This window comes from Gallus gallus, chromosome 1 (genome assembly GCF_016699485.2).
Source record: "Gallus gallus isolate bGalGal1 chromosome 1, bGalGal1.mat.broiler.GRCg7b, whole genome shotgun sequence".
Taxonomy (NCBI): domain Eukaryota; kingdom Metazoa; phylum Chordata; class Aves; order Galliformes; family Phasianidae; genus Gallus; species Gallus gallus.
Window position 1 is genome coordinate 54,818,168 of NC_052532.1, and position 24,599 is coordinate 54,842,766.

General features: G+C 44.3%; 1 protein-coding gene across 2 annotated transcripts in view; it reads right to left on the reverse strand.

Annotated features, from left to right (window-relative positions):
* The window catches only part of STAB2 (stabilin 2), a 78,111-nt gene that overhangs the window by 2,053 nt on the left and 51,459 nt on the right, over positions 1-24,599 (reverse strand). For both annotated transcript variants that reach the window (XM_046909960.1, XM_040658260.2), the window contains 28 exons: positions 24,083-24,159; positions 22,478-22,603; positions 21,859-21,932; positions 20,305-20,376; positions 18,179-18,298; positions 17,594-17,641; positions 16,875-16,958; positions 16,650-16,796; positions 16,124-16,255; positions 15,720-15,779; positions 15,099-15,275; positions 14,926-15,015; positions 13,991-14,137; positions 12,417-12,473; positions 11,909-12,032; positions 11,006-11,155; positions 9,077-9,181; positions 8,562-8,669; positions 7,933-8,126; positions 6,800-6,941; positions 6,318-6,451; positions 5,285-5,450; positions 5,036-5,142; positions 4,613-4,732; positions 3,584-3,742; positions 2,393-2,500; positions 1,420-1,548; positions 283-402 (listed from right to left, as the gene is read on the reverse strand). In XM_046909960.1, the coding sequence (XP_046765916.1) occupies positions 283-402; positions 1,420-1,548; positions 2,393-2,500; positions 3,584-3,742; positions 4,613-4,732; positions 5,036-5,142; positions 5,285-5,450; positions 6,318-6,451; positions 6,800-6,941; positions 7,933-8,126; positions 8,562-8,669; positions 9,077-9,181; positions 11,006-11,155; positions 11,909-12,032; positions 12,417-12,473; positions 13,991-14,137; positions 14,926-15,015; positions 15,099-15,275; positions 15,720-15,779; positions 16,124-16,255; positions 16,650-16,796; positions 16,875-16,958; positions 17,594-17,641; positions 18,179-18,298; positions 20,305-20,376; positions 21,859-21,932; positions 22,478-22,603; positions 24,083-24,159 (3,277 nt within the window). The remainder of the gene's footprint in view (positions 1-282; positions 403-1,419; positions 1,549-2,392; positions 2,501-3,583; positions 3,743-4,612; positions 4,733-5,035; positions 5,143-5,284; positions 5,451-6,317; positions 6,452-6,799; positions 6,942-7,932; positions 8,127-8,561; positions 8,670-9,076; positions 9,182-11,005; positions 11,156-11,908; positions 12,033-12,416; positions 12,474-13,990; positions 14,138-14,925; positions 15,016-15,098; positions 15,276-15,719; positions 15,780-16,123; positions 16,256-16,649; positions 16,797-16,874; positions 16,959-17,593; positions 17,642-18,178; positions 18,299-20,304; positions 20,377-21,858; positions 21,933-22,477; positions 22,604-24,082; positions 24,160-24,599) is intronic.

Consider the following 24,599-nt stretch of genomic DNA (forward strand, 5'->3'; position numbering starts at 1 on the left):
ACCACTATTCCTGAGAAGAAATGTTTCCTAACATCCAACCTGATCCTTCCCTGGAGCAACTTAAGGCTATTACTTCTTGTCCTACTTGAGGCAAAACTATAGACCATAACCTCATTTTAGCTCCAAGTGAGGCTACTCCATTCCTGGCAGGGCTCAGAAAGAAAAGCCAGGAATTTTAACAATATTTTTCCAAATACTTTTCCCAAGTGGATCTTTTTCTTTCTAAGATCACCCCCTCTTCCCATGGTCTTAGTTGTGTCCCAAATAAAAATTAACACTTACTGAGAAAAGATCGTAAGTGGGTTCTGATGGAGTCAGTGCAGAAGAACTTTCGTATGAGGGGTTGGTGATATTTGAAGGCTGGGGCTTGTCCAGTGATGTTACATCAGTGTCATCTTTTGACTACATAAAATAACACAAATGTCCTTAAAATCCATCCACCTCCTGTGGTGCATTAAGTGGGGCACTTAACCTTCTCTACTGACCACTGCAGTGCTGTGAATGAACTGGCTTTATCATCTAACCCTGTGTCTCCAGGCATGAACTCTGCACTGAGTGTTGTGTTGTTATGGATCACTTAATGTTGAACCATTCCCCCCCCTTCTTATTTTTAAGCCACTGTGAAGAAGGGAGAGGAAGTACTGCACTGGCATTGCGCCTAGCATGAAAAGTACGTGCTTGTTCTTAAGTGTGCTCACTGCTGTGATATAAAAATACAAGCGTTTCCTCTGGTTCATGGCTCCTTTTTTCTTTCTAGAATACTATACACGTACAGAAGCTAGAATAGGAGGGAGTTTGCTTTCTTTGGGGTTGATTTTTAACACTTTTTTGTCACACTTCCTTGTCTCTGGATAGCTTGGCTTCTACTGGCTGACTTTGCATCATCACGATGCTCTGTGAGGCTAACAAAGTTAGAGAAAGCAAGCATGAGGGCACATCAGTATAAGAATTTATACTTCTCAATCTGCTGATTTGCTTGTCTCTCTATCAAATGTCTCAACCTCCGGAGCTGTAGAACTATTAGCAGTGCCGTGGAAGGGAGGGGAAGAGGATAAGTTCATCTCTTAAGTGGTTCAGTTGATCTGCTTCCCTAAAGCTGACGTTTCTGGAGAGACGAGGCCTTCTGCATTGGTGCTGTTCAGAAGCAAGCTTTAGGCTAGGCCCTGCTGTTGGTAGTGTCAGTGAGAGCAGGAGCCCTGGTAGATCACCCCAGAATGGTGCAGCAGGCAAAGTAACCGAGTTCCCAAGCCAAATGTGGGAGCCTTTGTCATGTGTCAGTGTGAGCAGTTCAAACATAAAGTGATCTGGAATGTTTCTAGCTTAATAAAATGTAAGGATCAATTGGAACCTGTGAGATCTGGAAAGCACAGTGGGTCTGGGGAGTGCAGGCTGCTTGCTTTACACTCCTCTGCCTCTTACCTTGAAGTGCTGGAAGCCTGTGTTTTTCTTCCTGAATCGGAGGTACGAGTATCCGATGAAGGCCACAATTCCAATAACCAGGCAGATGCCAAAGAATATCCCTGTCCCTGTACCGGCGTGGAGATGAGCCTGGAAGTGTGGACAGGGTGAGCTGTGGGGTATGCACTGTTTGCCCGCCAGCACCCAAGCAGTGTGATGTCTCCCTGAGCTACAGCTGAAGCCATAACTGCTTTTATGGTGGAGTTCTCTTTTCTCTATGATGCCTCTGTGGCCTTCTCCTTAGAGAAAGGGTTTCTACATTTACCCTGGAAAAAATAATCCCTTAATTGTCCTGACTGATATCCACTTTGCACTGAAGTATAGTGCAGTTGTATAGCTAAATATTAGAAAATGGTTGCCTCTAGCATGTGAGTTACAAAGAAAATAATATGTACAGTGTTACTGTTGTGGTGCTATAGACTGACAAAATGGTGTGTTATCTTGAATGGAGTGAAAGGGCCCAAAGGAACTGAGAGCAGCCCTTTCTGCACTGTGCTGCTTTGCCATGCACTGTTGGGTTTGGCTTGGCTGCTCTCCCTCGTGGATGGGATAACAGGAGCCATGGCAGGAATTTATCCGTGCAAAACAAATATTCTGAGTTTTGAAAACACTTTGTTTTGGAAAGGAACGAGTGCAAAAACCAACAGTCAGAAGTTTTCCTCGGAAGCTTGAAAGATGTTTTTGGAAAAATTCAAAGGGATCTTTATGAAAGCTTGGATGAGTGCACAACAGCTGAGGAGATTGATTTGAATTGAAAAAAACATACATAGGAAGAACAAGCTTCGCTAACGCTTTGTTCTCACCCTCTGAATTTCTTTCAATATAATCTTTTAAACTGAAACTGTATATATGGGAGGGAAACTGGGAATATATGAATATCAGAAATTAATTTGGGATATAAGCCACAGCCACCCAGAAGTCCCAATGTACTTACAGGTACTGGCGGAGCCCTCAGAGGCTCTGAAATGACATGGATTATCCCATTGGAAGCGACTATATCCCACTCAACAATAGCACTTCCATCCACGTATCTGGTCTCAGTCTACCAGGAGAGAGAACAATGAGATCTGAGCTCTGGCCCTCCTGCCTTTGGAGCTTATTTCCCCAGCTACTGTGTCAGATACACACTGAGAGAAATCATTGGTGGGCTCGCACCTCTGCCCCACTGGGCATCTGCTTAGGATGATCCCAGGCTTGTCATGGCTCTCCTGCATGTGGAATAGCCTTCATCCTTATCCTCTATACTGCCCGCAGGCTATTCTTTCTTTCTTTTTTTCTCCTCCCTCAACTGGAAAGTTACCAACAAACTTTACGAATGCCAGTGTCTTTCTTCAATGATAAGCTGCTGCTCTTGTCTCTCCTGCCCTTGCTCTGTTCTCTCCTGCAACCCTGCCTGTCTGAAAGGATTGACCCAGGGCAATGCCTTCAGGCTGTCTGAGCTGCATCCTTTGAGTTGTGCATGCTGGAGTGTGGCTGCTTGCAGATGTGTACGTCCACAGTTTGCCAGCTGCTATCATAATCGTGGAATCATAAAATCATTATGGTTGGAAAAGACCTCTAAGATCATTCAGTCCAACTGCCAGCCCATCTCCACCGTGCCCACTGACCACGTCCCTCAGTGCCACATCCACACGGTTCTGGAACACCTCCAGGGACAGTGACTCCTACCACCTCCCTGGGCAGCCTGTGCCACTGCAGCACCACTCATTCTGAGGAAAAATGTTTCTTAATATCCAACCTAAACCTCCCCTGGAGCAATGTGAGGCCATTACCACTTGTCCTATCAACTCTTACTTGGGAGAAGAGGCCAATCCTCAGTTCACCACAACCTCCTTTCAGGTTATTGTAGAGAGCAATGAGGTCTCCTCTTCTCCAGACCGAATGATCCCAGTTCCCTCAGCTGTTCCCCATAAGACTTGTGCTCCAGACCATTCAAAGCTCTATTGCCCTTCCTTGGACATGCTCCAGTCCCAGCTCTGCCTACTCCAGGAGCACCAGGCTTCTCAGTTCAGCCTCTTACTGCTGCTGGCTGTAACCTCACAGTGTTGCTCTCCAGATCAGCACATCAGCTGATTAGAGGGTACAGGATGAGAGAGAAAAAGCTGGGGATTTCTTACAAAGGTACCTGTTCAGTGGAAGGGGCTTGGTATTCTTTTTCCCCGCTGTCTGTAATTAGGAGTTTTTCCCCGAGACGAGTCAGGAGAGTGGTTCCATTGGTCAAGTCTTCGTAAAACATGATACTGGCATTAGATAAATGATACTCAATGTCTCGACCGGAAAGTGTCTGAAAATCAAAAAGAAATACAAGGAACTGTTAATCAGTCTTTTTAATCCACGGGATTTACCCCCAGCCAGAGTGCCTGTGACCCTTTTCCTCTCTGCTATTAATGTTTCAGCAAGTGCAATACAGGACAGGGTCTATTGAGAAACCTGCGTGTGAACAGTGGGGAGGATCCTCTGACCTTGCTGGCCTTTGGCTGCCTGCAGGCTGCATCTTGGCTGTGCTGGCACAAAGGATTTTACTCTCTTGCAACCTGAAGTGATGAGCCTTGGAGATACTCAAAATAGCCTGATGCAAGGCAGAGCTTAAACTCATAGGATCTGAAATCTCTAGTGTGCTGCTTTTAATAAGTGCACAGCCTTATACCTGAGTGACTTATCACTCTGGGACAGGACGAGAAGTCCTGACCTCATCTCTGTGGCTGGGGTTGCACCTCAGCTGTTGGAGGCAATGTTTGATGGAAGGAAGGAAAAAAGGACAGGCATGGGAATGAAGCTAGGACCAGCTTTCTTTAAAGCATTGCAAGAAATATCAAAAGTACTGCTTTCTTTGAATAACTGAGCTTAATGAAGCCAGGGGAGATTTCATGTCAGACAGACACCTTTACAGCTGGGTGACTAAAATCCCTGATGGAAAAATTCTCTGGAGTGACTCAGACTTTCAGTAACTTGGTATTCCTGGCTACAGAAGGAAAGCAGAGAGTGTGAAATTAACTCTTCCAGAAGCACAGTTCAAACGATATGGGATTACAAAGAAATTGTGCCATACAAAGACTGTTTTTTTAACTGAGATGCCATCAAGATAGAGAAACCCACGAGTGGCTGTTTAGAAAGTGCTATTAAAATGAAGAAAGAAAAGGGAAAGCACCCTTGCCTGATTTTCCCTTAGTCCACTGTCATTTGGAGCGAAGAGTGTGGCACGCACTGACAGGTCGGTGAGGTACCGCAGGAATGCTCTCCCTTTCCGAGAGCTGTTGGAGTAAGCCATGATTTTCTGGGCAGAAACAAAATCCAGCTTTAGTGAAAGGCAATTGTGAGATAAAATGATGTCATATGAGTAGCAGCAAAGAGGCCTCACTTTCTGTCCCCTACACTGGCTGTGGACACTGTTGCTGTGGACAACAGCCAGTACTAAGGTACTAAGGGACATAGTTGAGTGGGAAAATACTGGTGGTAGGTGGATAGTTGGACTGGATGATCTTGGAGGTCTTTTTCAACCTTGGTGGTTCTATGAACCTATGACAGTGTTTGGGTGCTGGGACAGCCCAGTTATCCCTGTGCCCATGGCAGGCCGTACCTCCAGGAAGTTTGTGAGCGTGGGGAAGGACATCAGCACTTGCAGCAGGTTCCCACTGCAGGAAGAGCCATCCCCCACGTAGCCTGGCTTGCAGGTGCAGTTCACCTCTGGAATGCACAAACACAGACAGCAGTGTGGGCCGGTGCCCTTTTCTAGGTGGTTTTGGGTCTCCTTGTTCTTGCCTGCCAAAAGTACTCAAAACAGGGCTGCTGCTCCCCTTTGCAGTGAGGCTGAGATGGCCATTCTCACCTTTTTCCCTGTAGCAGAAGACATCCCATGTTTCACTCAGGTTGACCCTTCTCCCATAGTCCACGATGCCGACGTACCCAGCGCCGCAGTTTGGTGATGAGAAGGCAGTAGGGTAGCCCACCCTTTGGCCATCCAGCCAGCCGGCTGCACACAGGTGGTACCGTGCCTGCAAGGCCATGAGGGAGAGAACATGGGAAGAGCTGGGTTGTGGGGCCAGAGCTGCCGATGGACAGGGACAGCATCTGACACCCCCAGCCCACTTTTGGGAATCTGAGTGAACTCCCTGCCTTTGCAGCCTGCCCTGTTTTTGCTGCTCCCTGCCCTTCCAGCCCTTCTGTTCCTGCAGAAGGAGTCTGGCTGTGGTCCAGCCTCATATTTTGAGAAAAATGTCTCTCAACCATGAGCATCTTCCTTCCTTCCTTCCTTCTCTCCTTCCCTCCTTCCCTCCTTCCTTCCCTCCTTCCCTCCTTCCTTCCCTCCTTCCCTCCTTCCCTTCTTCCTTCCTTCTGCAGACGGGAAAGAGCCAGAATGGCACAGTCTGGCTCACCCTACTGAAAAGAAGTACAAACCCGAGGTGTGATGATGCTCATCCCACTGACATCAACCACGTGTTGTCTACAGCACACTCAAGGAAAAGAGCATGGAAATGGCTCTGCTAATTTAACAGTAATCCTAGAGCATTATATTAATAAAAATAATAAAATCCAAACATAGATCTAACCTGTACATTTCTTATAGAAGACCTAACAATGACAACTCTCATGAAAACACTCTGCAAGTCTGACTTTATTCTCTGGAAAACTGGAAACAAGAATTTGGCAACTGAATTGTTTTCAGAGCTGTATGAGCAGGCATGAGCCCCATAATCAGTCTAAAAACTGCTACCAGCCAAACATATCCTGGGGTGGCAGAGGGGAAGAAAGGTGAGAACACAAAACTTATTGGCATTGAGCAACCCCCTTGCTCCTCCCTCTCCATTTACACCGTGACTACATCCACATGAGGGACTCCTCCCGCAGTGAGCCTACATCACCTTCTGTGCGTACAGCAGCTGGTTGTATGTGGCGACGGTGGCTGACTCATTGGCACAGGCCTCCTTTGCCTTCTCATAAGTCATTTTGTACTGCCCCTTTGGGGACCGTAAATGGAAAACTCCAACTGTCGTGTCTGCAAAGAGAGAGAGGGACCAGCTCTTCCCGATGGGGCTTCCATTTCTGGATTAAAAATCAACCGTGCGATAGGGAATATCTGTGACTTTTATGAAATATAGTTAGGACGGACAGGGAATGATGGGTAATATTCTACCTGGAATGCCTTCATCTGTTGTTTCATAAACCCAGTATGGCAAAGTATTTAATGTTCTAAGCTGAGCTGTACTTACATCTCATTGTTTCCAGTGGACATGGGTAGAGGACTGGGGATCTTACAGACACAAGGATCCAGGCCAGACCCACTGACATCAGTGCAGTGGCACAGGGACAAGGACCTTCCTGTCCCATGGTGTGCCATCCTCACCTTGGAAGTGGAGGTCGGTGCAGTCTGCATCAGGGTGGCACTGCCCGTTGTCCTGCAAGCAGCGGTCAAGAGGAAGCTGCATCACTGAGCAGTTCAGCCCATCACCGATGTAGTTGTTTTTACAGTCACACTTGCGTTTGTCCTGGTTGGGGGGAGAATAAAAAAGGCCAAGCCAAGTATTTCACTGACATAAAACTGGTATTTCACACAACATACTGAACTGTTGGAAAAATGTCACTTGATACAGCCAGGAATGGGCAAACAGAAAAGTTGCTACTAACAACCATGATTCAACAGACTGCAAACTGTCACACTGTTGTTTCTTCTTTTAGGCAAAACATTTATGCACATACTTAGGTGTTTTGCTAAATAAATACCAAGGCATGATTCTATCCACAAAGCTAATAACGTGTATTGGGGAATTATATGACATGCAATTAAGACAAATGGATGACACACCAATCAAAATTATATCTAAATGGCAGCGTGGAAGCATGAAGGGAATTTAGCAGTCCACTGATCGTAATAAATTGGGAACTATAAACCGAGGAAGCTGACACAGCCAAGGATTGTGATGGTTAGCAGCTGGAACGGATTAGCAGCGAGGCTTTTCTAGATAGTTCCTGGAAGACACATCAGGCAAATCACCAAAATGGAACAGACAGATGATCCCAAAAGCACCAAGACAAATGCTGGATCAGATCATTGCCTCGATCGCTTTGACATTTTGTGCCAAGAATCATGTGGCTGCAAGAGTTATCTAAGGGTCTGATCAACCAAAACGTGATGTTATTCTCCCAACCATCCCTAGGTTTAGGCACCAATATACACACAGTTTCATGCTGCCAAACTTCTATTGCAAATAGGGATAGCCAAGAAGGGAGAGCAAAAAAGAGGACAGAAAAACTATGCATGCAAAACATTCTATCTACTGTAGCACCCTTTACCTCAGCCCTCATCTGAAAGGATGCCAAAATGGACTTGGAAAGCAGATTGGGGTCACATAATAATTGTTCTGGGAAACAGGGGGCTCTGAGAGGTAGAGAGTGTGGTCTAGCTGGGAAAACTTGTTGGCACCTGGCAGGAGGAAGTGTCTCAGACTTCCCTATGAAGACCCAAATCATTCAACTTACAGGCCCTATGACAGTGCAAATAGCATGTTCATGGCAGCCTCCATTGAACCCATCGGCACAAGGGTTTATAGGAAGGCACGTGAAGCCGTCTCCTTTGTATCCCTTCTGACAGTTGCAGAAGATCTTCACCCCAAGCTGCGTGCAGTTGGCTGCCTTATGGCACCCGCCGTTGTTTTGTTTGCAAAGGTCTGCAGCTGTGCAAGGAAAGGAAAATGCATGAGTAAAGTTTGCTTTTAAAGGGTTTGTTCCTCTCAAAGGCAAACCACCCCCAGTTTGTTTTTTTTAAGGCACATTAAAAATACTAGAACATCTCTTAGGGTAAAAATACTATTTGAGTTTCCTGAGGCAGTCCTGCAGTTGCACAATGGCTATCCCTTAGGGCTCTGAAGCCCTTGGCAGACGTCCTTGCTTTAAGAGACGTAGCACCAACACCCAGAGATTCTGCTTTGCCTCTTGGCAGCCCAGGAGAGCTGCCTTTAGGGGACTCTGCTCCATCCAGGGTGAATTTGGAGGATGTGAGAAACCTGGCTAGAAAGCCACTGTTACTGCAGTGATGCAACTGAGGAGCTGCCTTGCCTAGAGCCAGTGAAGGTGATCCTGTAAGTGCAATACTGTGAGAGGGAGCTCACCTGTGCACGTGATTCCATCCCCATTGTAAAGTGGCTTGCACTGGCACGTGTTGTTCTCCATGCAGACAGCGTTGGCAGAGCAGCTTGGAGAACACACTGGTGTCAAGTCTGTGGGGAAGGCAAAACAGCTGGGATGTAGATGGTATTTGCATTGCAATACTCTTACTTCATATAGATAGGAACACCCTCATACAAGTCTTGCGAACCAGAAAACTTGTAAATTTTTAAATGACTGATTAACTCTTGGGTAGTACCTTCCAGGGAGGGAAGCACTCATATTCCATCTCACGGAGGGGAGACAGGGAGGTGAAGGGATTTGTTCACAGTCTGGAGCTGCGTTAGGGATGCTGTTCCTATCTCCAAAACTGTGCTCTTGGATCTCCCTTAGTCTCCAGTGAGCGCTTCTGGCATTATCAGCACTTTTTCACTCTCGCTCATGCAACCCCTCTGTTGAATTGTGAATGCTGTCAGCGCCTATCTCCAAGTAACAGAGTCCAAGGAGCAGAAGCAGATACCTAGCTTGTTTTCACACAGCCGGCCAGTCCATCCTGTCTCACAGAAACATCGTCCTGTTCCTGAATATCCTTCCTCACACTGCCCGTTGTTCTTGCATTCACAGGCTGCAAAAGAAATGCACAAAGAACATTTACAGAGCTGCCGCTGGGAAAGCAGAGGATATTTCCCTAGAGAAGCCGTCCTTAGACTCTCAGTTTAGGTACATTATTACCTAGAAATTACTTAGCTAAGTTTGAACTCACAGTTTTTCACCATGAGTTGGGTCATGCTGAGGACCTGCCTGCCCAGGGTGGTTGGACAGCCTCCATTCTCAGAGGCTTTCAAGCCCTGTCAATTGTGCTCTGAACTGCATGGTCCGAGCTTAGAGCTGACCCTGCTTTGGACATGGGTTGGACTTGAGACCTCTTGACATCCCTTGCAACATGAATTATCCTGTGGTCTTATGGCTGTAGAACTAGCATTAGTTCAATGTGCCTTTGAATATGAATACTGACCTGCATAGTGATAGGAGTAGAAAGCCTCCCAAAGAACTATAGCAGGAAGGAGCTAATGGCTGAGGTGAAGACTCAGCCTGATCCTGTCCTAATAAGCAACAGCTTGAAGTTGTAGGGAAGCCCCCAGCTGAGGGGACTGTGGCCTGGGGGAAGAGGGAGTTTGGTTGCTGTGCAGGAGAAGGTCTGTCTGATTAAGGAAGTCAAATATGAGGTAAGTAAGCTTTGCTGGAAAATATGGATAAGTAACACATAATGTATTTTTTAGGTTTTATGTATTTTTTGCTTATGGCTTCCTTTTATTTATGGCATGTTACTCCTTGTGCCCTAGAGGTTCCTTTAATCTATAGGTGATGTTTTTCTCCACTCTTTTGGTGCTATAATAACTTATATACTGAGTCCCTCATAAAAAATTATTGATAGATCTCTGTTTTCATAATGTAAAGAAAAACCATCCTTTCTTGCCTCATTCCTCTTTCTTGAATATTCTTGTTTAAAGAGGGTAATGATGTGAGATTTGGTCAGACTTTGATTCTGTGAAAACCTGTTTCTGCTGTAAAGGAATTTCACTCTTCTAGCTTTCTTCCATTTAGTTTGGCTACCTGATCCTTAGTCAACATAAGTATGGATTGAAAAGAAGTGGCTGTGAGACATTTTTTTTCCTGTTAGGTACCACAGTCTGAGTTTCAGAAAAGCAGTTCTCATAGAGTTTGTGCTACAATGTGCTGTAAGGTGGATAAGCTGGTGATGTGAGTATTCCTGAGCAAGGTGTGTTAGTTTAATCCTAAAGATATCCAGCTTCTAACCTCCAACTCTATCTGTCTTCTGAGTGCTGCAGGTGTATGCAGTTAGAATGGAAGAGTTAACACTGAAATTTATAATCTGAAGGCTTTATGTTGGGAGAACATTTAAGTGTAAAGGATGATGTTGATCCTGCTTTCACCTAAGTTACATCTAAAACCACAGCCAAGTGGATACATGAGCAGTTTCTTGGCTGCCATCCCTCTTCACAAACTGATTTCAACTCAGTGTCCTTTTTCTTCTCTTTTGCAAAAGCAGTGCGTGGCCTTGGCCTCCTGTGATCCTTCAGGAGCCATTTTGCTAACTAAAATACTGACCTGTCTTGTATGAGAATGAGAGGCAAAGCAGTGCTGTAGTTAAAACTCCTTGATGACTGAGGCTCTGACTCCATTCCATGTCACTTATATACCATGTAAAAATAGGAGCCATGCACAGAAAACTAAGAACACCTCTGTCCCCACTGCCTTTTCCTCCCTTTTGAGACCTTGCATCATCCCTCCGCAAGAGGAGATGCTCAAGAGAAATGCTGGTGTTGAAAGGAGGAAGCTTTTTGTTTTGTTTACTCAAAACCACATGATAGACAAAATGGTTCAGGCTTGAGGTGAACAGTAATATGGAAATGAAACATAGACATACGCTTGCAGCTGGAGCCATATCTGCCTGGCAAGCACAGCTCACATGAAGTCCCGTTGAAGCCACTATAGCAGTGGCACTCTCCTGTCCCAGTGTAGCCATCGTCACAGTAGCCATGGCTATTGCATGGTGTCTCTGGACCCCCTGGGCAAGCTGAAAGGTTAAAAAAAGGGAACGAGAGAATAATAATTTAAAAAGTGAATATTGAGCTCAAGCACATGTTTATTCATTGCCACTGTTCATTATTAATTGTTTTGTAGAATCTTGAACAGAAATATTGCCCATAAATGAATTTCTGTTTGGGTTTGTACAAGCAGCTATGACAGCTTTGACAGCAAGTTTCATGCTCTGAGGTCCTTGAGGTGCTTCTACAAATCCTGTCAGAAAGGTGCTGTGCACCCTTCCAGCCTCAGATGCTGTTACCTACAGCCCACTCATTCAGGATATGCTTGTGCCAGTGGTGAGCAGCACTTCCCGGCCCTGGCCCAAGTCCAGGCTGACTCTGTAGCACTGGTAGGTGCTGGCATGTGAAGGAGCACGCAGATCATTAGTGTCTGCACTGGAATATGTTGCCCAGAGAAGTGGTGGATGCCCCATCCAAGGTCAGGCTGGAGGGGCTCTGGGTACCCTGATCTATCTGTAAATGTCCCTGTTCATTGCAGGGGAGCTGGACTAGATGGTCTTTAAAGATCTCTTCCAACTCAAATGATTCTATGATCTTAGCTCACTCAGTTCACATTTCTATAGCTGTTAAGCCACAGGTGCCCGTTCCTCCAGAGCACAGCACGCTCCTCATGGAAAATACTGCAGCTATTGCTGCAGGGATGCTTTTATTCCCTCCTCTTTCCAACTATTTCCCCAGAGAAGCACTGGCCTTCCTGTCCTGCTCACTGGGTGCTGCCCTACCTTGGCAGTCGGGCCCGAAGTACCCCTTGCAGCACTTGGCCGTGTGGATGACCATGGAGCAGTTCCTGCGGCAGCCATCCCTCCGTAGCCCGTAGGAATCATACGTGCACCGGTAGATCCCTTCCTGGGCATCATGCATGGCAGTGCAGAGAGGTAAAAAACATAGGAAGATGAATGCTATGTGGAGGTTTGGTTATTTTTTAATCACTGTTTCTGACATGCATTGAATTAAAATGATATAAGAAGCCTGTTTTTCCCCCACAGCTTGCTAAGCTTGGCTAACGAGGCCAGGGACTGCTCTGAAGCACTTGCTGCAAGAGATGCCATGTGAGACCAACAGTCATCCCATGCTAAGCATGCCTTCAGACAGCTTTATGTTATCACATAAGACTGTGGTTTCACTGTTGAGTTTTCCCTCTTTTTGCCCAGCAACTTATTCCAGTTTGTGCGTGTGAAGTACAGAGATGAGCAAGTTAGGCTGCTTAAATGCAAGATTTTAATGTATTACCTTTGGTTTTGTCCCTGGAGGGCATTTGGCACCACTGAAGCAGCTAGCACAGTACCCCTGTTGTACATAATTGAAAGCAAAATAAGCATACTGGCAACAAAAGGCTATTTTGAGTGGACAAAAAGTGTCTGTTTTGTGTGAGCAGCAAATACGAGCAGAAAAGAATGTGGGCTTATCACATTTGAAACAGAATATAGCTTTGGAGAAAGGAGAGGAGAACAACAACAAAATAGTTGCACTGATTTATTGCCATGAAATGCAAGAAACAAATGTTTGTCCCAGAAGTAATCTACTCCTGATCTAAACAAGTAAGGAAATGAGATGGTGGGTATTCTTTAATAAAATATTCACATGGGGTGCATCAGATCTGGGTGTATAATTTGAAGTACCGGTAATTGGTTACTTCTTGGGAAGCACAGGCATTCTGGGGCTGATTTTTGTTAATTGAAATTAACATTTCCATTTCAATTTACAAAATAAGGAAACAAGAGGTAACTGAATGCATGGGAACTGTTGAGTCATGGCCTGAACCTCTGATTGACCACCTGAGGCAAGCACTGAGTCAGGCATTTCACCTGTGTGACTGGGAGGGGTGGAGCCAGGCTGCACCTCTCCTAGACCCCCATTTAAAGGCTGACTGCCACTGAGGAAGGATTTCTTCCTGGAGATCCCTCCTTGTGGAGTTTTTGGGAGCCTACAATACTGGTGAGCACCTTTCATTTATATCTGATTCTTTTCCAATGTGGTAGTCTTACCAGCCTAACTTCTTTGTATACTGTATGGCATCTGTATACTTATTTAGTATACTTATTTACTGTACACTAAAGCAGATGGGCTATGCAAAGTTGTTGGTTTCCTGACTGAAATATGAGTTCCAAGATGTTTTTAAGATGATTACATGAAATTTTATTTACTTCTAAGTGATTTTTTTTAATGTGTTTTGAGTTAAGCTAAAGTAAATTTGGTCTTTAAACCATTTTAAAATGTTTTGGTTTGGAAATAATGAAATTAACAGGAGTTTCAGAAGCAAAACCACAATCTGTGGAGCAAAGGTACCCAAGCCTAACAGGAAGTATGTGTTTTATCGCCTTTACTTTGTGCTCTTCTAGCACCAAATGCTCGCTCTATGAAAAAGGCCATCAGTAGGGTATTTTAGGTCAGTAATGAATCTCATAAAACCTCCATCTCTGTCTGGAAGCTAACGTGGCCCTTTCTGTCAGTGCAAAGTGTGCCCTGCGTGTGCTGTGAACATCTGAAGATTGGTGGGTTTTGAAACTTCCTGATTGTAGGACACGTTGAAGCTCATGGAATAGACTTCATCCATGCTAACTGTGCCAGTTTAAGTGTGTTGAGTGTTATTTCTATGAAAGCAAGAAATGTGAGAGACTAAGAGCCTGTCTCCAACAAGTGTGATAGAAACAAAGCACAGGTGAAGGCAACCTGAAGTGATGGAACCTAGCCTCACTAGTGCCAAAGCTGCTGTGAGCACTGACCCGTGTCCTTCTGTAGGCAGGGTTTGGCCCATGGGCTGTGTCTTTAGTGAGTGATAGTATGACAGAAAGAGATGGACTGACCATGATGTCCACGGCGAAGAAGCTGTCGCAGCGGCCCCCCAGGCTGGGGTCCATCAGCAGGCAGTCTATGCCGTAGGCAATGCCTCCATCAAACTCCAGCTGCCGCTGCACGATCTTACACTGTCTGTCATTCAGGAAAAGGGTGCCCTGAGAGAGGAGATGGGGAGAGGGTGTGACAAATGGCGAGGTGGTTTTCTGTGGGGCCAGACTGGATCCAGATTCTGAATAGGAACCAGGGAGGATTCTCCCCTTTAGGAATGCTCCTGATGCGCAATGGTGTATCAAGCTGTTCTATAGGTAACGTTGATAGCTGCAGGCTCTTGAAACCAATTTAGGAACTTCTTTTCCTAGGGTTCACTGTGCAAAAACCTCACTGTTGGGAAGATCCTTTTCATTTCCTCTAGTGGACTGGCCTACCTCAAGTGCATTTTGGCTTTGCCATGTTTTCAGAGGCAGGTGCTTGTCAGAGAACATGTGGGTATGATCTGATATGTTTGCAGAGGAAAAAATGGTGCAGTTTTGGATTAATGGGTTGCACACATACCTACAATCTTGGTCTATAAGTGATTACAAACCAGAGTTTGCACCCAGATACTGTATTTACAAGATTTCTGCCAAAGCCAGGTTCATCCTAATAGTTTGTATTTCATTTTAGGAGAAGTCAGTGTGTGTTTCAGATTACTAAGAGTTGTCTTGAAGAAAGGGCATCTTACAGGAGAGAAAATGACAGCTTAAATACTTGCAAACCAACTAGCATGCTGAAAGGGGTAGGGTGGATGCCCCAGTTTTGTGGCTGTTGACATGGACTGACAACAAGCAATTGAGTTTCGGTGTCACTGATCATTTCTAGGGACTGTACATAGGCACAGCAGTCTATATGAGCTGATCCCATGGCAGAGGTGAGGGGTGAAGGTGCTGGCATGGAAAATACTTACAATCTCTTTGTTATCCTCGCAGCTAACACTGAGGTTGGAGCCCTGCAGAGTCTTCAGCAAGGTGGAGCGGGGGAGTTGGTAGGCTAATATCTGGGAAGGAAGCAAAGAGATGTGTGTGTTCAGACTCACTTGTTTCAACCTAGGCAATGCTTCTAAAAAAGCATAGGTCTCACCTCAGCATTGCGGACAATGTGGAATTTGAGATACTGAACCAGCTTGTCTGTGTTGGACTTCTTGAAGAGGAAGTCCTGCTGCTCCTGGGGCAGCCTGCGGATAGCTGTGTCCGTGGGCCAGAAGAGTGTCACAGGTTTGTGAATGGGATCGTGGATCAGTCCAAGCAATTTGTTTTTCTGCAACGTGCAAGATACTTCTCTGTGTGCATGTAATTAATGCTCTCTCTAAGATGATGTCAACCCTATAAGGTGAATACTGGTATAACTGGGATGTAGTGGTTACCGGCTTGCAAATGTCGTGACTTTGAAAACTACTGTTGAGTTGCCCAAGTTGAGCTATATGACCCAATTCTCTGAAGTGCTTCAGCTGTCTGCCAAAAGTCAGGCTGTGGGCCCAGCTATGGGCTGAAAGACACATTTGGTTTGAACGTTGGTCATCTGATCTGACTTACTGTAGGGCTGAGCTGAGCTGGGAGGTGAAAACTGGCTGTAAGCTTTTGGCCACTGAGCATCACCCTGTCGGTGATGTTGTGTGCCATGTCTGTGCCCTTCTTGTTTTCTTTTTCTTTTTTTAAACATTTTAAGCATGTGTGTAATGGCTGCTGACTCTTGTGCACTTACCTCTAGCAAATTGCTGAACAGGACATATCCATGTTTGGCTGCAACCATTTCAAGGCTTTCCTACAAAGAAAGCAGTAGCCAGATTAGTCTAATAAATACATTAGAAACGTATTTAAAACACAGATATTGTCTTGATTTCCCCTTTAAGTATTACTGTTTGTTTTTTTTGTTATGAATTCCATTGAAGAAGCCCTGTGCAGAAGTCCTCTTATGCTATTCTTAGCATTAATGTGCTTCCTGAATGAATTTTAAATATAGCATTTAACTTCTTGGGCAGTGTCAAACTATTTTTATGGAAGATCTTCTTAGTATCACTACTTCATGTAAGACGTGCATAGTAACAACAGGTACTGTTAGGTAATATAAAAGCTCCATAGTTGAGAATGACCACGAGCTGCACTTACCCTCTTAGAGCCTGGGGGGAAATCCTGAATGTGTGATGGGATCAGGATTTGGTTTATGACATGAATCACGCCATTTGTACCAACGGTGTCACTGGATATAATTTCAGCTTTATTGTTCAAATACAGAGAGTTCTGAAAAGGCAATTAAAAATATTTTCTGTGGGCTCTTGTTGGATGGTGAGGCTGCTGCTGAATTTCTTTGCTATGGTGTCTTTATATGCCACAAGTAGTGACTTCAGTTTTAATAAATTACCCCTTGACATTACAAGCATGATAAACATGGAAAACAATGGAACCAAACCCCAGAGTTGAAAGGTAGAGGAACTCTCAAAGCACGGTTGACTCAACTCCAGTATCAGCATGGCAGGTAAGTACTGCACATTTTGGCTACATGGACACTTTTTTGACCTTTTTTAATACTACATTTATTCTTATGCATCAGAGAAGGTAGGGAAACATTCCATTTTTGAGAAAGACTGAATGAGCCCAGCCTGTTCAGACCCTTACCTCTTCTTCACTATGTTACCTGAACATAACTGATCTGTATGGGGTCCCCATGCAGAGAAGTGACGTTTGTGAGTGTTGTCAGGTCCCTGTGTAACAGGCTGGCACAGCCCACCATGTGGTACCTGAGGATTTGAGCCATCACCCCTTTGGCAAGCCATCCCCTCACCTGCAACAGAAAGCAGAGAAATTTGAACCTTGCTCAGCTGCTTATCTCCATCTGAAAACTCACAGCCTTCTTACTTACTCGCTGGTCGTTGTTTAATACGTTTGTGTGAGGTATGAACACGGTGAAAGGGCCCGGGCCAGCAATATCTCTGACGGACAAGGCCTGTCAGATTGGATGGGATAAAAGCAGTACAGAGTCATTAGTTTGTAATGATCACCAGTAATCTAAAATAAGCAGAGAGCTCTGCTGAAGTGGGATGAATTCATCCATCTACCATGGCAACAGAACTGAAGCTAGAATATGTCTGACTAGTTGGCCAATATACATGGATCTGTGCTGTCCTGAGCTTGTGGGTAAACAATTGCTCCTGACACTCACTGGAAAGCAGTGACAACTGGTAATGCACATCAGCATCCTGTGATGTTTCAGACACCTGGAGATGGTGTAGCAAAATGAAAATGCAGCTGTGGTGGTAGAATGATATTCGCTTATACCAGAACTTGTGAGAGAAGTACTGGAAAGTTGTATACTGAACTGGTGGAAGTTTCAGTTTTATGCCTGGTCAGGAGGCCTTACATTTCCCTGAGGTTCTAGGAATTTGTTGTTCTCTTGTGGTTCTCAATAGCAGTTAATAGTTTAAATCAGAGCATCTCTGATGTTAATGGCTTGTGGTCCAAACCCAGTACCAATTGTATTCAAGGATTTTGGCCAAGGACTTTGGTACATACAAGATATTGCCTGTTTTCCCCCTGCACATCCTGAGGCAAAACAACAAACAAAGTCAGCAATTTTCTTACCTCCAAATGAAAATAAAACCTAGATGTGTTGGAGTTCCTGAGAAGTTCCTGCAATCAAGAACACACTTTGTCACAATGCTGCAAATCTGGAGCAATGTGCGTGGAATGCAACTGGTTGCAGCACTTGGGGGGGAAAAAAAGGAAACTTCTAGCTTAATGCTGCCATTGCCCCACTTCTACTCTTGCCTTGTTCTATAAAATAACAGGCTTCTTTGAAACTTAAACTACCAGTAGTTATGAGCTAGTGCTGCACTCGTAACAATCACCCATCAGTGTAGTGGTTTTCTCTTGAAGCCCTCTTATCATTAAAGAGGTAAGACAAAAACTAGCTTGTCATTACTGGAAGGCTGCACTGCTGTGGAAGTACTACCTATTATACCCATTTTTTGTTTTATTGTTGTTATCTAGCAATACCCAGTTCCTACTCCTGGACTCTTGGGTTAGGTTAATTGCAAATTCTGGGCTAGGGTTGCCAACTTCTTAAAAAAAATAAAATAAAAAAAGGCATGTTTTCAAGAGATAAGTTTTGTATTCAATAACTACGTGAAGAGCAAGACAGTATAGCAAACGTATGCAACACTTTACCTGGTGGATGTTGCCTCGGCATTTAAATCCATCTCCAATGTAGTTTGGTTTGCAGGTGCAAGTTCGTTCTGTTAGCTCGGTGTCTTTACAGATGGCGAATTCACTGCAGCCTCCATTGTTCTTGTAAGATCAAAATTTAAAGTATTCCGTTGTTTCCAGGTGTAATAAAACAATTCTAGTAAATCTCTTTTATTCCCGTGTGTATAGGTTAGGAGGATTTAAGCCAAAGTGGCTTTTAGAAACCAGATCTTACTGACACTTATAACTGTGTATATTTGTTCTTGCAAATAAGAAAGAACATATAATGCATGTAAGAAATCACATAACTCTCCTTTTATCCAGATAATGTGCTTTGGAAGCAGCTGTGCACCCCAGCACTGCTTATGCTCTGGGAAACTCTGAGCTGAGGGGTTCAGAGCTTTGACCCATTGCAAGTCTGTGCTCCCCACTTAGCACCTCAGGTTGCAGTAAAGACTTTATCCTGGACTTGACAGCAAATCAGGAAAAAAATGACACTGTCTTTGTTTTCTTTTGTGTGCTTGTTTTGTCCTTCTCAGTGTGGCTCATCCTTTGCCATGGGCAAAGTATGTGGAACATCCCCTGGGAGCTCCCATTGGGCTGGCAATAAGTAGTGAGTTTGGACATGCTTGCTCTTTTTATTTTGCTAGCTGTAGGCAGACTGTTGGCAATCTTGGGTTTGCCACAGCTTCTCATGAAGTTTTGCTGCAGAGGGGTTTGGCCATATTGGAGCTCGGTTAGTCTCTGGTCTGATGGTAACAAATCTCAAGGCTATTTTTTTTAAATGGCATGATTAGTAATGTGGAAGTTGCTAGAACATGGCATAGAAAAAAGCATAGGGCACAATGACTCATAATTTTGAGCTATTCTTCCTGTAGCTTCTGTCTTCGCCCTTGCTCTTTCATCTCAGCAACCTTTCAAGGTTAGAGAAAGCCTGCTGACAGGCCAGGCAGGGAAGCGTAAGAATTATTGTCGCAGTGCACAGAGCACGAAGAATTAATGTGTATGGGAGACTGGGTATGTCCTTGCTGCAGTCTGCCAAGAGGCAGTGCAATGCAGCTGGTGCAGAGCACCGCGTTGTTTGCAAATACATGGCTTGCAGTGGTTGCATGAAATGGAAGCTGCTAATTCTCAGGTGCAGGTCAGGGTGGGGAATGCCATGGGAAGGCCTGGGTTGCATGTTGTGAGGGCTAAGAAGGAAAGTAGTTTGCCCTGAGAAGATGTTCTTATTTATTTTTAAGCCTTCGTGGCTCTGGTCTTTGCTCCATGGGAGTTCTGCCCCAGCTGAGCATGTAGGCTGGGACCTGCACTGGGAATTTCTTCTCCAGTCAGTTCTCCAAGCAACTGTTTGCACCAACAAGGATTTCACTGGTAGTGACCCAGCAGTGGTGAGGACTTAATGTTCTGATTGGGCTACAGAAACTTCAGCCTGAGAAGGGTATGTGTTTGTTGTCACTTGATCATTCCTCTCAATTAGGCTGCCCAGATGTGGTCCCATATCATACCAGAGGGTTTAGTGACTGGGGAATATTGAACTTAAGTGGTGGTTTTGACCTACCATAAGTTCCTTTTACTTCTCAATCAGCAGGCTCCTGGAACAGCCATAACCTACCTCCTGAGCATCCCCATTGTATATACATATATATTTAATTGCAGGTAACTTGTAATAGTTCACACTGAGCTTTTCCTCATAATAGTTGGTCAGACCTTTGGGACATGAACTCTAATTTAGGTAGTGGCTTTTTATAGGAATTCCGTTGTCTACTGAGAAGACATGATTTACACGCTACCATTACAGCCTAGGATCTGTGTCTCTAGATCTGATTTAAAGTTGTTTTTAAGACTCAGTGATGAGTCCAGGCACTTGTATGGTGTCCAGGCTGTGCTCCAGGAAAAACCTTTACTGCATACTTTGTTTTCAAAATAGTGACAGTATGAAAGCAAGTAGTGAAGTAAGCATGTTTAAAAATTAAATAAGTTAATGTAAGTGGTTTCTAAGCACATAGGGCTGGTTTACCTATCAGACTTAGAACTGACTTCATACCAAGCCTCAAAGTGTAACGCTCATAGCAAGATCTTAAATACTCTCTCCTTCAAGTGTTACTTACTTGTGAACACAGATTGATGTATGTGCATCTTTTACCATCTCCAGAGTATCCCTTCAAGCAATTGCAGACTGCCTACAGAGGAAAAGTAAGGAACACACATACATGGAGATGTGTTAAATGTAAACATGCTGAAGAATCTAATTTTCTTTTCTTTTATATGCCAGGTTAACATTTATGCTAAGTGGGAATAACTCAGAATCTCATTTCCTAGTGAGGTGGTTTACAACTCACTAAACAAAAAGTACTTCACCTCTCCTGCAGCAGTTCCTTGGGCCGTCTGAGCAGCCAATGGACTAAGGCTGAGGAAAAGCAATTTCTGACAGGATCTATCAGCCCTCTGCTTCCCATCCTGTTCATCTCTTTTGTTTCTCCTCTGCTCTTCTGATCACTTAAAATTACAGTTTGGATACTTGCACACAGTCATTGTGCTAGCAAAGAAAGCTAAAACCCTAATTTGTTTTTCCCATGTTACCTGCATGGGTTGTTATTTCTTTATTTTCCCTTCCTCTTTTTTTTTAAGTGATAAGTCATACCTGCAAAACACCTTTAGAATTGTCCTGATGTTATTGATAGCTTCCCACCTGCTGGCAACACATTCAGTGTCTGTGTCACAATTACTCAGTTTGGCACTTAGCCTTTCATCTTTGTGATAACTGCGACATGGCCACAATGACTTCTCCTTTCCAATTCTACTGCTTGATGGGGCTCTCAGTTCTGAGTGCACAAGGAATATGTGGGAGATTGAATTTTTCAAGACGTTTTCTGCAGCAGAGAAAAATCTGCTAGGCAGAATATTAGCAGTATTTTATATATCTGAGTGGCTGAAACTCCTTCAGAAGCATTTCTGCTCCTGAAATCTTGCTGTAACTGCCTGCTGCAGGATTACAGTCCTGTCAATACCCATATGAAGCTACAGAGGGATGACAAGAAGTGCTGCAATCAGGGAGGTTTGCTTCTCCTGGATCTGGCACAAAAATAGAAACACTAATCTGTGCCACTTGATTGCCTGGGCAATTTGTTCCTCCTTTTTCCCTTTGCCTTTTCACACTTCTTCCCTTGCAGAGCATGCTGTACTTCTGCATGGGAGTTGCAGAACACTCATGGGAGGAGATGCTGCTATTCTGTAACTGGTGAATGAAAATTATGATTCTGTCTCTCTGTTTCTTTGTGAATATATTTGAGCTGGGAGAAGAGCTAGTGTGAAATAGGATTTTTCCATAGGCAGTTTTTATAACAGTAACAAAAATAATCTGTCAATACTTTGGAAATAATAGGTTTTCACAGGAAAAACTCCCAAGGGAGAAAACCAACTGTCCAAAACAACAAAATATTGCTTTCCTCTGCGGTTCTGGATTTCCTTCACTGAAATCCAAGTTTTCATGTTTGTGCAGACTGCCCCTCAAATGTATTTTTGAAGCAAGCAGACACTTTTCAGAGTCTTTGTTGTGAAACTCAGTTTTCCATTTAAAAACAAAGTGGAGATGGGGAAATCTTTCTCTTCCAACTGTAAAGAGTTGGCAGGCACTTACTTATTGACACTGACAAAGTACTCACCTGATTGGGTCCCGTCTGAGTGCATTCTGCATTTTTATCACATCCACCATTGTTCTCCAGACAAGGGTTGATTTCTTTATGAAACAAACAGAAGCAGTTAAGAATCAATGAAACTCATTTAATTAGTTGAATACTAAAAATATATTGATATTTCAGTCTGGGTTTTGCAGTTGCCTTGGTAAATGCTAAAAAAAAAAAAGCCATCATTTTGAAAACTATACCTGTAGGATGGTATGGCACAACAGTCTCTTCAAGTATTTAAGACTGCTATGGTCAGAGGAACAGGAGCATATTCACCATTCAAGAGGTTCTGAGCACCCTGATCTAGCTGTAGATGTTGCTGTTCATTGCAGGGGAGTTGGACTAGATGGCCCTTAAGGGTCCTTTCCAACACAAACCATTCTATGATTTTAACCTGCTAATGCTTGGGCTATTTGTCTAGTGGTACCAAGCATGTGGTGCTGCAGACAAGCCTGTTGGGATGCCTTTGTCACCATGGTCTCTAATGCCAAGGAATTGCACTTCTGGATCATAGCAGAAGACAGATCTTCTTCCATGTACAGGCAAGCTCACTCCTGTAATTTCCTATTGTGATACATGAGACACTGGGAATGCTTACCCAAGCAGACTACTCCATCTCCGGTGTACCCGGCTTTGCAGACGCACACTCTGTTTCCAGGTGTTGTTTTTCTACACTCTGCGTTGGCAGAACAGCCGCCATTGCTGGTCTCACAGGCATCGATAGCTGAACAGTGATGACAAGCCAGATTAAACCAATATGCTTACATGGCTCTTCTCTTGTCAGATGAAGTGGTCTTAAACTTCTAAAGGGATTTGTTGACATCTTCTGAGTGTTTCTCACTTAAGAGGTTATAGATGTCATTCGTACCAAATATTAATTAGCTCTTTTTTATTCCTCTTTATTACCTCTGAAAGGGAAAGCTGAGGAGATGTGTCTGGTCTGGAAGACAAGAATTCATCCAGATCTGGCTTTTGGTAACTTTCCAGTTTCTGATTCTGCACATTCTAACCAACCAACAAAAAAAGGGCCCTTTGTACTCTTCTCCAGATTAAATGGGAGTCTGAAGGTTTTCTTCGGCTTGCCCTTTTCTGCACATAGTTCAAATGGCCGTCTCTTGTGGGCTCTAATACCACCCAGCCCTCCTGTGACAAACAGTACTGGTTGTTACTCAGATGGATGTTTGTGCTGTTCCTGCAGCAGCAGGGTCACAAACTTATCCTTCCTGGGTTACGCAGAATGCAGGGAGGGGGCTTTTTCTGAACTCCAGCATGGATCAAACCAGCTCAAACTCTGCTTTAGTTCTTGCCTCGAATGACCTCAAATTGCTGTTTCAGCAGCTCTAACAGCCAGACTGAGGAGATTATTTTGCTGTGGTTGTTTTTGTCTGGGAATCCTGTGCAGGGGCATAAGGGTGGGCTCAGAGCCAATAGGGGTGACCTGCGTCCCCCAGCTCTTCTTGCACTTGTGTATTTCTTACTGAGAGATTAAAATGGCTTTTGGTTGGCTTGGATTTGGGATAGTGGCAGTTAAGAGTGCTAAGGTATTGTGTTAAGATCTTGCCAGCCATTGTCAGTAGACAGATATGTTTCTGTTCCCAAGAACATTAGTACCTTAATCAGCTAGGGATTAGGTAAAGAAACTAAATTTGTAGTAATTGCAACTGGAAATGGTCTATCCCATAAATCTGCATCTCCAAGCTCTTGGAGGTGCACACATGGTAAACCGCTATTGCCCTTTTCGGAGGGTCTCTCAGGTCCGCATGCCCTAAATAAGTTGAATTTTATCACCCCAGAAATCGGTACAAGTTCAGAAGGCTGAGGAAATGATATGGCTGTACAGCTCCCAGCAGCTGGAAGTGCTGTTGTGCCCTGACTTGATCTCTGTTTGCTGAGCTTTGTTGGAAAAAGGAGTAAAAGTCATAATCCAGGTTTCATTACCCTGCAAACAATGGGGCCTGGGTTGTGCACAGGATGTTCCCTCTCCTCTGGTCTCCCTTAGCACAGTGTCCCACAACTTGCAGGCTTTGAGCCCTTTGTTTGCTATGAATCTGCACCTGTTGTACTTTCACTCATTTCCAGCAAACTGGCAGCAATTCCTGTTTTTAACTGGTGCACAGGGGAGTACTCTTCTCTCAGCAGCACACTGTGACCACAGAGCATTTCAGGCACTCTTTTTAACAGGGAGGAGATGAGGTTCACTTGCCTGTGCAGAACGTCCCATTCCCTGTGAACCCAGCTGCACACTTGCAATAGGCAGTGTCATTTGACAGGAGAAGGCAGCTAGAGATGTGAAAGGAGATAGGTGACATTAAAATCAATGACTAAAACATTCAGGTCTTTCATACAGTCCCTTTTGCATAGAAAGAAATGCTTAACCATATATTTTGGTGTACTTACAACCATAGAAACGGACCAAGCTGTCAGAATGCGTTTCAGCTGGGTCATTTCAAGTATTAAAAACGAGTGCTTTGGCCATCAGATGTCCTGTTTTCTCATGCAGAACTCCAGAAATTCATACCCGCCCACTCAAAATCTGTGTGCAGATTTTTGTTCATGCTCGTACGGTATTGCCTTCAGTACACAAGTGTGGGCTTAAATTTCTTGGTCTCTTACATGGCGAGACGTGTCTCACCTCCCTCTCTTCCCAAATCCCATTTGTTTCCCCTTTTAACCTGTGCATTTTGAAAATTTCAGCCTCATTGCTGAACACATTGTTAACA